Consider the following 12,551-nt stretch of genomic DNA (forward strand, 5'->3'; position numbering starts at 1 on the left):
AATCATGGCCACCAGCAGCTACAGCCATTCGGACCGAGAAAGCAACAATTTCCCCTTTAATTTGAGCGAGGATGAAATATTTGTGGATGAGGATAGTGAGAGTGAAGGACTAAAAAAAAAAAAAAGGCGAGGGCAGTGAGAGCGATTCAGGTGTTATTAGACACATTTACTAGGATAATTCTGGAAAATCCCTTATCTGTCTATTGTGTTACTAGTGTTTTAGTGAGATTATATGGTACCTAAAAGTTGGAGGGATGTGGCCACGAGTGTGGTGACCGCCAGTGTCTCCGATGGGAGGAGGTAATAGTCCGCAGCTGCAGGAGGACGCAAGCTCCGCTCATAACTACGGTAAGAGCCGACTTATTACCACAATTTTCTCACCGAAACCTGCCGGTTGACATGTGGTCGGGATCCATGTTCTTTTGACCGCTCTGTTCCATAGTAAAGCTTCACCTTCGGGAATTTTAAACAAGGAAACACCGGCTCTGTTTGTGTGGCTAAAGGCAAAAAGCTTCCCACCTACATCTTTCTACTTTGACTTCTCCATTAGTAATTGAACAAATTGCAAAAGATTCAGCAACACAGATGTCCAGAATACTGTGTAATTATGCGATTAAAGCAGACTACTTATACTGTAGCTTGGATCGGGCTGGAAAATAATGTCCGCTACAACCGGTGACGTCAAACTCACGCGTCATCATACACGTCATCATACCGCAACGTTTTCAACAGGACACTTAGCTGGAAATTTAAAATTGCAATTTAGTAAACTAAAAAGGCCGTATTGGCATGTGTTGCAATGTTAATATTTCATCATTGATATATAAAGTATCAGACTGCGTGGTCGGTAATAGTGGGTTTCAGTAGGCCTTTAAACATGCAATTATTGGTGACAATATTATATACAAGCATTTATCGTTGAGCAGCATCAGGCCTTTATGCGTGATCAAATATATGGCTGTGATAAATGACAGTAATGTTGTGTTTTTGCTCTAGTGTACACTCACACAGAAGCCGATTTGAGCAACCAATGCTTGCTGGAGGCCAACATGTCTACTGAAGTGTGTCTGACTGTGCTGGACACACTCACAATTTTCATTATGGGATTCAAGGTATATACACCTGTTTTTGTTGTTTTTTTAATATCTAAGTCAGGGGTGCCCATTACGTCGATCTCGGAGGGTGTGTCAGTCGATCTCAAGCCAGGCATTAAAAAATAGACATAAAAATGAGCAATCATCAATCATACCAAGACTTCACTTTCGTCAGTTGTTTGACATTCTCGGCACCCGAGGATCTTGTGAGATGACGCTGGCTGCTGCGAGCTCATATTTAAGAAAAAAATCACTAACAGGGCGGACGCAGAGAAACACGTTTTATTTCTAGAGACTCCGTACCTACTGTCAAAACTCTAAAGACCGACTGCACACTTCCTGTCTTCACCATAAAAGACCTGTTTCATCCTGCCTGTGCTAACAAAATAAGAGTCTCAGAAAGCTAGCGTGCACAAGCTAGCAAGCTACGGAGTTTGATGCCAATGTATTTCTCCCCCGCCCTCAGCGACCGCTTTCTCACTTGCTTGCCCACCCGCACACTCACTGACGTCACTCACCTGCTGCCAGACATTAAAGGGCCACACACATATGCAACTCTCATAACAAAGTGTTTAAAAACGAGTATGCAAGTTGGACAAATGAGATGCCAAATCCAACCACTTTCATGTGGTATTGGACAGAAAGGAGGACTTTTTTTTTTCCTCCATTTGAAAATGCGGACGTTATCAGCACCACTGTCTAATTCCAATCAATGCAAGTCATCAGAATCAAATACACCAACTTATATTCTTGTCTTCATGAAAGAAAGGAATCTATGTGTGTTAAACATGCTTGTATTATCATTAAACACCATTAACTTGTTAACAAAAATGCCGCTTTCATAAATAAAAAAATATAAATTATAAATAGGAATGAGGTAGATCTCCTCGACTTGGTCAATTGAAAAGTAGCTCGCCTGCAGAAAAAGTGTGAGCGCCCCTGATCTAAGTATTAGACAAAATTATACAAAAAAAAACATTTTACGGAAGATGTGAATACCAATACAGTCCATCTATCCATCCATTCTCTATCGCTTGTCCCATTCGGGGTTACGGGGGGTGCTGCATTTGGGCGGAAGGCGGGGTTAACCCTGGAAAAGTCGCCACCTGATCGCAGGGCCAACACAGATAGACAAACTACATTCACACTTACATTCACATACTAGGGCCAATTTAGTGTTTCCAATCAACCTTTTCCCCAGGCGCATGTCCCCTTAGCAGTAAAACAGCCCCAAAGCATGATGTTTCCACCCCCATGCTTCACAGTAGGTGTGGTGTTCTTAGGATGCAACTCAGTATTCTTCTTCCTCCAAACACGACGAGTTGAGTTTATAGCAAAAAGTTCTATTATGGGTTTCATCTGACCACATGACATTCTCCCAATCCTCTGCTGTATCATCCATGTATCCATTTTGGTATAAACTCAACTCATTGTGTTCGGAGGAAGAAGAATACTTAGTTGCATCCCAAGAACACCATATTTACTGTGAAGCATGGGGGTGGAAACATCATGCTTTGGGGCTGTTTTTCTGCTAAGGGGACAGGACAATTAATCCGTGTTAAGGAAAGAATGAATGGGGCCATGTATCGTGAGATTTTGAGCCAAAACCTCCTTCCATCAGTGAGAGCTTTGAATGGTTGACCAAATACTTATTTTTCACCATAATTTACAAATAAATTCTTTAAAATTCCTACAATGTGAATTCCTGGATAGTTTTTCCACATTCTGTCTCTCACAGTTGAAGTGTACCTATGATGAAAATTACAGACCTCTGTCATCATTTTAAGTGGGAGAACTTGCACAATCGGTGGCTGACTAAATACTTTTTTGCCCCACTGTACATAGCTTATGAAAAACAAGATTTTCATTACAAGTGGGCTAAATCACTTGTATTAGAAAAAAATTTCATGCAAATGACTCCTGTCATATATGTTATAATAAATGATTTAAATTGGTTTGAGACAGGTGTGCTGCTGGTATTGCCACGTGTGATGTTGCTCCACTGAAAGCTCAGGGAGTTTTTGTGTTTGCTCACACACAAACAATTAGAGGGAACATTGGCTATGGACACACTGAACTTGGTATGGTGAATGTTGCCACCTTCTCTGTGCGCTATGGCTCCTTTGCCCTCCCAGCATTCATCTTTCAAGTGTCTGGACACGATGTTAACCTGCTTGGCTTTGACCTCTTCTGCACTTATGGCTTTTCCATTACAGACAGCACAGGCTTTAACTTAGGATAGGATGGGATAGGTCTTTATTGTCATTGCACAGGTACAACGAAACTTTGTTTTCAGCACAAACCTGTTCAAGATTAGACAAACAATCAGTGTACAGGGTTACAGAACAAAAACGCTGATGGGTCGCCAAGAACTGACATACTGACTGTATGTACGTCCTGGCTGCACCGCTGGCCATGACTCTTTGATGGCTCATCGACTCGGTTGTGTCCCCTGCCATTCAATCTCTGTTCAAACACTGCAGGGCTGCAAAAGTTCACAGTATCATGTTAGACCCGCTCGACATCCATTGCTTTCGGTCCCCAAGAAGGGGGGGGGGGTCCTCTCCAAGGTTTCTCATAGTCATCATTGTCACTGGCGTCCCACTGGGTGTGAGTTTTCCTTGCCCTTATGTGGGTTCTTCCGAGGATGTCGTAGTCATAGTGGTTTAAACAGTCCTTTGAGACATTTGGGATTTAGGGCTATATAAATAAACATGGATTGATTGATTGATCAGGACACAGCTCGGGGATGGACTTCAATTCTTCTTGGCACTGCAGTGCACTCTGTTGCATTACAGGGCGACAACACATGCTACAACTGGCAGTTCTCCAGGCCTCTCCAAGTGTTGTCTTGATGTAAATAAAAGTTTTGTTAGCACACAGGGTCTGTCCGTGTTTCCTTGCACGATTGCGAGCCATGACTCCCACTAGCCAGCTGTATTTGTTTACACACTTCTGAACTGATTGTTCTTTACTGAAAACTCTGATGACAAACATAGTGCTATCTGAACTCACTATGTTCTCTGCTGGCTGTACATATCCTACTAAGTAAGACCTACACTGTTTCAATGTCTACTTTTCTCTGTTGATGCAATTGTTGATGACTGAAGTACTGATATCAACCAAAGCTCCTCATCCCACCCCCCGGATTGTAAATAATGTAAATAATTCAATGTATATACTATGATGATTAACCTGTGTGATGATTGTATTATGCTGATAGTATATATTTGTACCATGAATATATACTTAACAAGTTGAAAAACTTATTCGGGTGTTACCATTTAGTGGTCAATTGTACGAAATATGTACTGAACTGTGTAATCTACTAATAAAAGTATCAATCAATCAAAAAAAAATACATGTATGCGAAAACTCTCACATCTTGTATGCTTCTCTGTTTTCTCTCTCAGAGCCAGTTGAACTCAGATCTGGGCCACAACCCCTTGATGAAGAAAGTATTTCAGGTGCATCTGTGTTTCCTGCAGATCCCTCACTCTGAGGCTGCCCTCAAGCAGGTCTTCAACTCCCTTAGAACATTTATCTACAAGGTACTTCATGGTTTAAATATTTCACCTAACGCCCAACTTTTCCACTAAATTGGCGATCTTAACATTGATTTTAATCATATTTGATATTTATATGTAACCTAATCAAAGGTAGCTAACATGGAAGTGGTCAGACAAATAAAAAAAAATTGAGACTTCCTGCGGTCCGGATTTTGGATGCTGGTGGGCCGCATTCGACCTGCAAGTCTTGGTTTGGTTTGGGGAACACTGCTCTAAACTTTACCGCTGCTGGCTACTTTAAAAAAAAAAAAAACGTCACGGGTTGTGGAGTTCCTTACATCTGAACATTGTTTCCAATCATGGCCACCAGCAGCGAGAGCGATTCAAACCGAGAAAGCGACGATTTCCCCATTAATTTGAGCGAGGTTGAAAGATTTGTGGATGAGGAAAGAGAGAGTGAAAGACTAGAAAAAAAGACAAGGGCAGTGGGAGCGATTCAGATGTTATCAGACACATTTACTTGGATAATTGTGGAAAATCCCTTATCTGCTTATTGTGTTACTAGTGTTTTCGTGAGATTATATGGTCGTACCTATACAACCTGAAGGTCGGCCCCACACCTTTCTTCAGCACCAGTCGACGGGTGGTGGCAATGCCCATCTCTGCCCTTCGCAAGGGACCCTCTTCGAAACACGATCTTTCAAAATGATCGCTGCATAATACACTGTACTTTGTGTGTGTGGTCCAATCCAACCGTGTTCGCTTTACATCTCTGTTCCATAGTAAAGCTTCACCGTCATCTTTCGGGAATGTAAACAATGAAATACAGGCTGTGTTTATGTTGCTAAAGGCGGCCACAATACACCGCTTCACACCTACAGCTTTCTTCTTTGACGTCTACATTATTCATTGAACTAATTGCAAAAGATTCAGCAACACAGATGTCCAGAATACTGTGGAATTATGCGATGAAACAGACGACTTACGGTTTGGATCGGTGCTGGAACAAAATTTTCTCTACAGTGCGTGATGTCACGCTCACGCGTCATCATACCAAGACGTTTCAGCGGGATATTTCGCCGCAAAATTTAAAAGTGCAATTTAGTAAACTAAACCGGCCGTATTGGCATGTGTTGCAATGTTAATATTTCATCATTGATATATAAACTATCAGACTGCGTGGTCGGTAGTAGTGGGTTTCAGTAGGCCTTTAATAATGAATATTTTTTTAAGTAAACTGTTAATAAGATTAAAATACAGCTTCACCACTTTAGTCAGATTTTTTGCACTTTAGAAACTTCTCTTTGACTATCGCTCCAGGCTTCTTCTGTTTGTTTGGAAAGTGGTGGAAAAGTGTATTGCAACTGACCACCTCATTCTTCTTTCAAAGTTATTTTAAGTTACTTTTTTAAATAGATAACAAACAAACATAAAAACCCCGTTTCCATATGAGTTGGGAAATTGTGTTGGATGTAAATATAAACGGAATACAATGATTTGCAAATCCTTTTCAACCCATATTCAGTTGAATGCACTACAAAGACAAGATATTTGATGTTCAAACTCATAAACTTTATAATTTTTTTGCAAATAAATAATTGACTTAGAATTTCATGGCTGCAACACGTGCCAAAGTGGTTGGGAAAGGGCATGTTCACTTTTTCTTTTAACAACACTCAATAAACATTTGGGAACTGAGGAAACTTATTGTTGAAGCTCTGAAAATTGAATTTTTTCCCATTCTTGTTTTATGTCGAGCTTCAGTCGTTCAACAGTCCGGGGTGTCCCCGGTCGTATTTTACGCTTCATAATGCGCCACACATTTTCGATGGGAGACAGGTCTGGACTACAGGCGGGCCAGGAAAGTACCCGCACTCTTTTACAACGAAACAGCGCTGTTGTAACACGTGGCTTGGCATTGTCTTGCTAAAGCAGGGGCGTCCATGACAACGCTGCTTGGATGACAACATATGTTGCTCCAAAACCTGTATGGACCATTCAGCATTAATCGTGCCTTCACAGATGTGTAAGTTACCCATGCCTTGGGCACTAATACACCCCCATACCATCACACATGCTGACTTTTCATCTTTGCGCCTATAACAATCCGAATGGTTATTTTCCTCTTTGTTCTGGAGGACACCACGTCCTCTGTTTCCAAATATAATTTGAAATGTGTACTCGTCAGACCACAGAACACCTTTCCACTTTGCATCAGTCCATCTTAGATGAGCTCAGGCCCAGCCAAGCCAGCAGCGTTCCTTGTTGTTGTTGATAAATGGGTTTTGCTCTGCATAGTAGAATTTAAACTTGCACTTACAGATGTAGCGACCAACTGTAGTTACTGAAAGTATTTTTATGAAGTGTTCCTGAACCCATGTGGTGCTATCCTATACACACTGATGTCGGTTTTTGATGCAGTACCACCTGAGGGATCAACGGTCCGTAATATCATCTCTTACGTGCAATGATTTCTCCAGATTTTCTGAACATTTTGATGATTTTACGGACCGTAGATGGTAAAATCCCTAAATTCCTTGCAATTGCTCTTTGAGAAATGTTGCTCTAAAACTGTTTGACAATTTGCTTACAAAGTGGTGACCCTCGGCCCATCCTTGTTTGTGAATTACTTAGCATTTCATGGAAGCTGCTTTTATACCCAATCATGGCACCCACCTGTTCCCAATTAGCCTGCACACCTGTGGGGTGTTCCAAATAAGTGTTTGATGAGAATTCCTCAACTTTATCAGTATTTATTGCCACCTTTCCCAACTTATTTGTCACGTGTTGCTGGCATCAAATTCTTCACTTAATGATTATTTGCATAAAAAAAAAGTTCATCAGTTTGAACATCAAATATGTTGTCTTTGTAGCATATTCAACTGAATATGGGTTGAAAATGATTTGCAAGTCATTGCATTCCGTTTATATTTATATCTAACACAATTTCCCAACTCATATGGAAACGGGGTTTGTAGTAAATTACATTTTCTATTTCATTTTGTATACATAAAAGGCCTTTTTTTTTTGCAAGCTCCTGATTGATGTATTTTTTTCCCACCAATCTATTCTTTAGTTCCCCTGCACGTTCTTTGATGGGCGGGCTGACATGTGTGCCAACTTTTGCTATGAAATCCTGAAGTGTTGCAACTCCAAGATGAGCTCCCTCCGCAGCGACGCTGCTCATCTTCTTTACTTCCTCATGAAGAGTAACTTTGACTACACCGGACGTAAATCGTTTGTCAGGACCCACCTGCAGGTACCTGTTCCTGTTCCAACATGATTCATGCTTTGTGCTGTAATTACATTATCTGCTCAGGTGGTAATTGCTGTCAGCCAGCTGATTGCTGATGTTATTGGCATCTGTGGCACACGTTTCCAGCAGTCTCTGTCAATCATTAACAACTGTGCAAACAGTGATAAAAGCATCAAGGTAAGCTTGTGATGTCGAACACTTAAGTGAATCAGCTTAATATGTATGACTTCCCACAACACATTTCAAACAGCTGATAAGGCGACCGATACATCACTCTATGTCTTAAAGTACATTTTAAGAACATTATAAAATGTTTTACTGATCTTTAACAATGTTTTCACCGACACTTACAGTGGGGCAAAAAAGTATTTAGTCAGCCACCGATTGTGCAAGTTCTCCCACTTAAAATGATGACAGAGGTCTGTAATTTTCATCATAGGTACACTTCAACTGTGAGAGACAGAATGTGGAAAAAAAAATCCAGGAATTCACATTGTAGGAATTTTAAAGAATTTATTTGTAAATTATGGTGGAAAATAAGTATTTGGTCAACCATTCAAAGCTCTCACTGATGGAAGGAGGTTTTGGCTCAAAATCTCACGATACATGGCCCCATTCATTCTTTCCTTAACACGGATCAATCGTCCTGTCCCCTTAGCAGAAAAACAGCCCCAAAGCATGATGTTTCCACCCCCATGCTTCACAGTAGGTATGGTGTTCTTGGGATGCAACTCAGTATTCTTCTTCCTCCAAACACAACAAGTTGAGTTTATACCAAAAAGTTCTATTTTGGTTTCATCTGACCACATGACATTCTCTCAATCCTCTGCTGTATCATCCATGTATCCATTTTGGTATAAACTCAACTCGTCGTGTTTGAAGGAAGAAGAATATTGAGTTGCATCCCAAGAACACCATACCTACTGTGAAGCATAGGGGTGGAAACATTATGCTTTGGGGCTGTTTTTCTGCTAAGGGGACAGGACGATTGATCCGTGTTAAGGAAAGAATGAATTGGACCATGTATCGTGAGATTTTGAGCCACAACCTCCTTCCATCAATGAGAGCTTTGAATGGTTGACCAAATACTTATTTTCCAACATAAATTACAAATAAATTCTTTAAAATTCCTACAATGTGAATTCCTGGATTTTTTTTTCACATTCTGTCTCTCACAGTTGAAGTGTACCTATGATGAAAATAACAGACCTCTGTCATCATTTAAAGTGGGAGAACTTGCACAATCGGTGGCTGACTAAATACTTTTTTGCCCCACTGTATTAGTTTAGGTTATTTGATTTTGGTTTACCTGGCTGTGGTTCTTTTAATGCCCTGCTTTTCTTCGCAGCATACTGCTTTCCCATCAGACGTGAAGGACCTGACTAAGCGCATCAGAACAGTGCTGATGGCCACTGAGCAAATGAAGGAGCATGAGAATGACCCAGAGATGTTAGTGGACCTCCAGTATAGTTTGGCCAAGTCGTACACGACCACGCCAGAGCTCCGCAAGACCTGGCTAGACAGCATGGCGCGGATCCACAACAAAAACGGCGACCTTTCGGAGGTGTGTTTGATTACTTTTGATAAAAAGAGGGAAAACTTCGAACACGGACCTTTTTGAACAGGGTTGCCAACTGTCTCTTGAAAACGCAAACATCCCGTATTAAGAAACAAGTAGGCTTCCTGTGTTGGGTTGAAAAGGGATGCACTTTGTCTGGTATCACGGTGAGAATCGAAAAAAGTCAGCTTCAGCTAATGGATGCCAGTGTTCTGTCAAATTTGGCTGCTTCCTGGAAAAAAAAACTACCAGTCGCTTTTTGATATTTTTTAATTTAAAAACCAATGCAATAAATGGATAAAAAAGTCTACATTTAGGCCTCCACTCAGGCTTGATCCCAGTAAAGCTCAAGGTTTTTGGTCAAAAAAATATTTAAAAAATTATCATTATTTAGTAGGGCTGCAAATTTTTGGGTGTCCCACGATTCGATTCGATATAGATTCTTGGGGTCACGATTCGATAATATATCGATTTTTTTTGTTTCAATTCTCGATTCAAAACGATTCTGTATTCATTCATCCATCCATCCATTTTCTACCGCTTATTCCCTTTTGGGGTCACGGGGGGCTCTGGCGCCTATCTTAGCTACAATCGGGCTGAAGGTGGGGTACACCCTAGACAAGTCGCCGACTCATCGCAGTGTATTCATTCAATGCATCGGATTTCAGCAGGATCTACCCCAGTCTACTGACATGCAAGCAGAGTAGTATATTTAAAAAAAAAAAAAAGCTTTTATAATTGTAAAGGACAATGTTTTATCAACTGATTGCAATAATGTAAATTTGTTTTAACTGTTAAACGAACCAAAAATATGACTTATTTTATCTTTGTGAAAATATTGGACACAGTGTGTTGTCCAGCTTATGAGATGCGATGCAAGTGTAAGCCACTGTGACACTAATGTTCTTTTTTTATTTTCATAAATGTCTAATGATAATGTCAATGAGGGATTTTTAATCACTCCTATGCTGGAATTATAACTAATATTGATACTGTTGTTGATAATATTAATTTTTGTTTCACTACATTTGGTTTGTTCTGGTTCGTGTTTGTGTCTTCTCAATTGCTCTGTTTATTGCAGTTCTGAGTGTTGCTGGGTCAGGTTTGGTTTTGGAATTGGATTGCATTGTTATGGTATTGCTGTGTAGTGGTTTGTTGGATTAATTAAAACAAATCCCCAAAAATAATTGTTTTTTTGAAAATGATAATCGATTCTGAATCGCACAACGTATTCGATTCGATTTGTATTCCAATCGATTTTTTTCCCACACCCCTATTATTTAGTATTATTATTATTATTATTAGTATTATTATTAACGTGGACCCCGACTTAAACAAGTTGAAAAACTTATTCGGGTGTTACCATTTAGTGGTCAATTGTACGGAATATGTACTAAACTGTGCAATCTACTAATAAAAGTTTCAATCAATCAATCAATTATTATTATTATTATTATTTAAAGTTTAAATCTCTCGATCAACATTAGGTCTACCTGTCAAAAAAACGTTTTAAACCTTTAAGTTGTATGCCCTTTTTGTCAAAGAAGAACCCAGGTTTTTTATGGAAAAAATCACCTAATGTGCAATATTTTCCCCCGATTAAATTTTGAAAGTGGAATGTTTGATATTGTAAAATAATTTAAAAGGTCAATAACTCATAACAAAATTGACATTTTTAGAGCAATGACACATACAAAAAAAATCCCACTAAAATTACTGTGGATCCAAAAGGGTTACACTCATGAAGGGGTTAAAGAAAAAATTATATGTTTTTTTTTTATGTTTACTTTTAGCACAATAACCTCGATATCAGCTTCAGATCCATCCTTTAATGTATAAGTTGATTGTTGTTCATGTTTTTTGTTTTGTTTGTTTTAGGCCGGCCTTTTAAAAAAAAAAAACAGCTCAGTGTTTTATATGGCAAACACAAAATATGCAACACTTTCCGCAAACAATATCTCAAAGTGGAACATTTAATGTGACATAATTGGAGCCTTGAAAATATCAATAATTCATAATGATGTTGATTTTGATTAATTATTATTTTTTAAAGAAACAGCCTGCATGGCAGCTGTGTAATATTGGACTAAACATTCCAACAATTTATTGTTTCATTTCACCTGTTTGCTCTTTTATACCACGTTTTTTTTTTGTTTTTTTTTTAATCATATTTTTAGAATGTGTTGTGGGGCCGTTAAAAAATGACCTGTGGGCCGCAAATGGGCCCAGGGCTGCATTTTGGACACCCCTGGTCTACATGCTTACTGTTTGTCAGTGTTCATAATAGCGGCGTTATAAAATAGCGGAGTTGGTAAAATATGCAGCAAACATCACCGCATTAAAATAAACTTGATATCAAATTGGAAGAGGCACCATCATACTGTGACAAAGCAGACCACAACATACATACGTACACAATGGGGATATTGAATCAATCAGTGATTCAAGTGACAAACTTGGCACCAAAAATATACCCTGTTTGTTGACAAGAAGATATGACAGCCCTCAAAGCACATTCAATCTCTTTATTAAAGGCAAATAATACTAAATTTAAATATTTTGTAACTTTATAAATGTTATTTATATAGAGATTGAATAATTTAGGTCCTAGTATTGATCCCTGAGGTACACCACAGGATGTATTTAGCATTTTAGAAGTGTGTTCGCCTAGCTTCTCGTATTGTTTCCTGTTCGTTAGATAACTTCTTATCTATAACCGGGGCTACACTGGGGGCGGTATAGCTTGGTTGGTAGAGCGGCTGTGCCAGCAACTTGAGGGTTGCAGGTTCGATCCCCCCTTCCGCCTTCCAAGTCAATGCCAATGTGTCCTTGGGCAAGACACTTTACCCACCTGCTCCCAGTGCCACCCACTGGCTTAATTGTAACTTAGATATTGGGTTTCACTATGTAAAGTCCTTTGAGTCACTTGAGGAAAAAGCGCTATATAAATATAATTCACTCCTCTTATCCAGTTTAAGACTAATCCTCTGATTCCATCTCGTGCTAGTTTTTTGATTAAAATATTGTGATCAATTGTGTCAAATTTAGATCCATTAACACTGCTGCCGCTCATTTTTTACTATTTATTGCATTGGAAATTTCTTCTGTAATTTCAATTAAAGCCATTGAAGCTG

The 12,551-nt window shown here is 39.4% G+C and overlaps 1 protein-coding gene across 3 annotated transcripts in view; it reads left to right on the forward strand.

Annotated features, from left to right (window-relative positions):
• The window catches only part of LOC133555186 (dedicator of cytokinesis protein 9-like), a 141,290-nt gene that overhangs the window by 103,124 nt on the left and 25,615 nt on the right, over positions 1 to 12,551 (forward strand). For all 3 annotated transcript variants that reach the window (XM_061904741.1, XM_061904742.1, XM_061904743.1), the window contains exons 38-42: positions 997 to 1,112; positions 4,508 to 4,645; positions 7,680 to 7,862; positions 7,923 to 8,036; positions 9,208 to 9,423. In XM_061904741.1, the coding sequence (XP_061760725.1) occupies positions 997 to 1,112; positions 4,508 to 4,645; positions 7,680 to 7,862; positions 7,923 to 8,036; positions 9,208 to 9,423 (767 nt within the window). The remainder of the gene's footprint in view (positions 1 to 996; positions 1,113 to 4,507; positions 4,646 to 7,679; positions 7,863 to 7,922; positions 8,037 to 9,207; positions 9,424 to 12,551) is intronic.

This window comes from Nerophis ophidion, linkage group LG06, assembly GCF_033978795.1.
Source record: "Nerophis ophidion isolate RoL-2023_Sa linkage group LG06, RoL_Noph_v1.0, whole genome shotgun sequence".
In the NCBI taxonomy this organism is placed as follows: domain Eukaryota; kingdom Metazoa; phylum Chordata; class Actinopteri; order Syngnathiformes; family Syngnathidae; genus Nerophis; species Nerophis ophidion.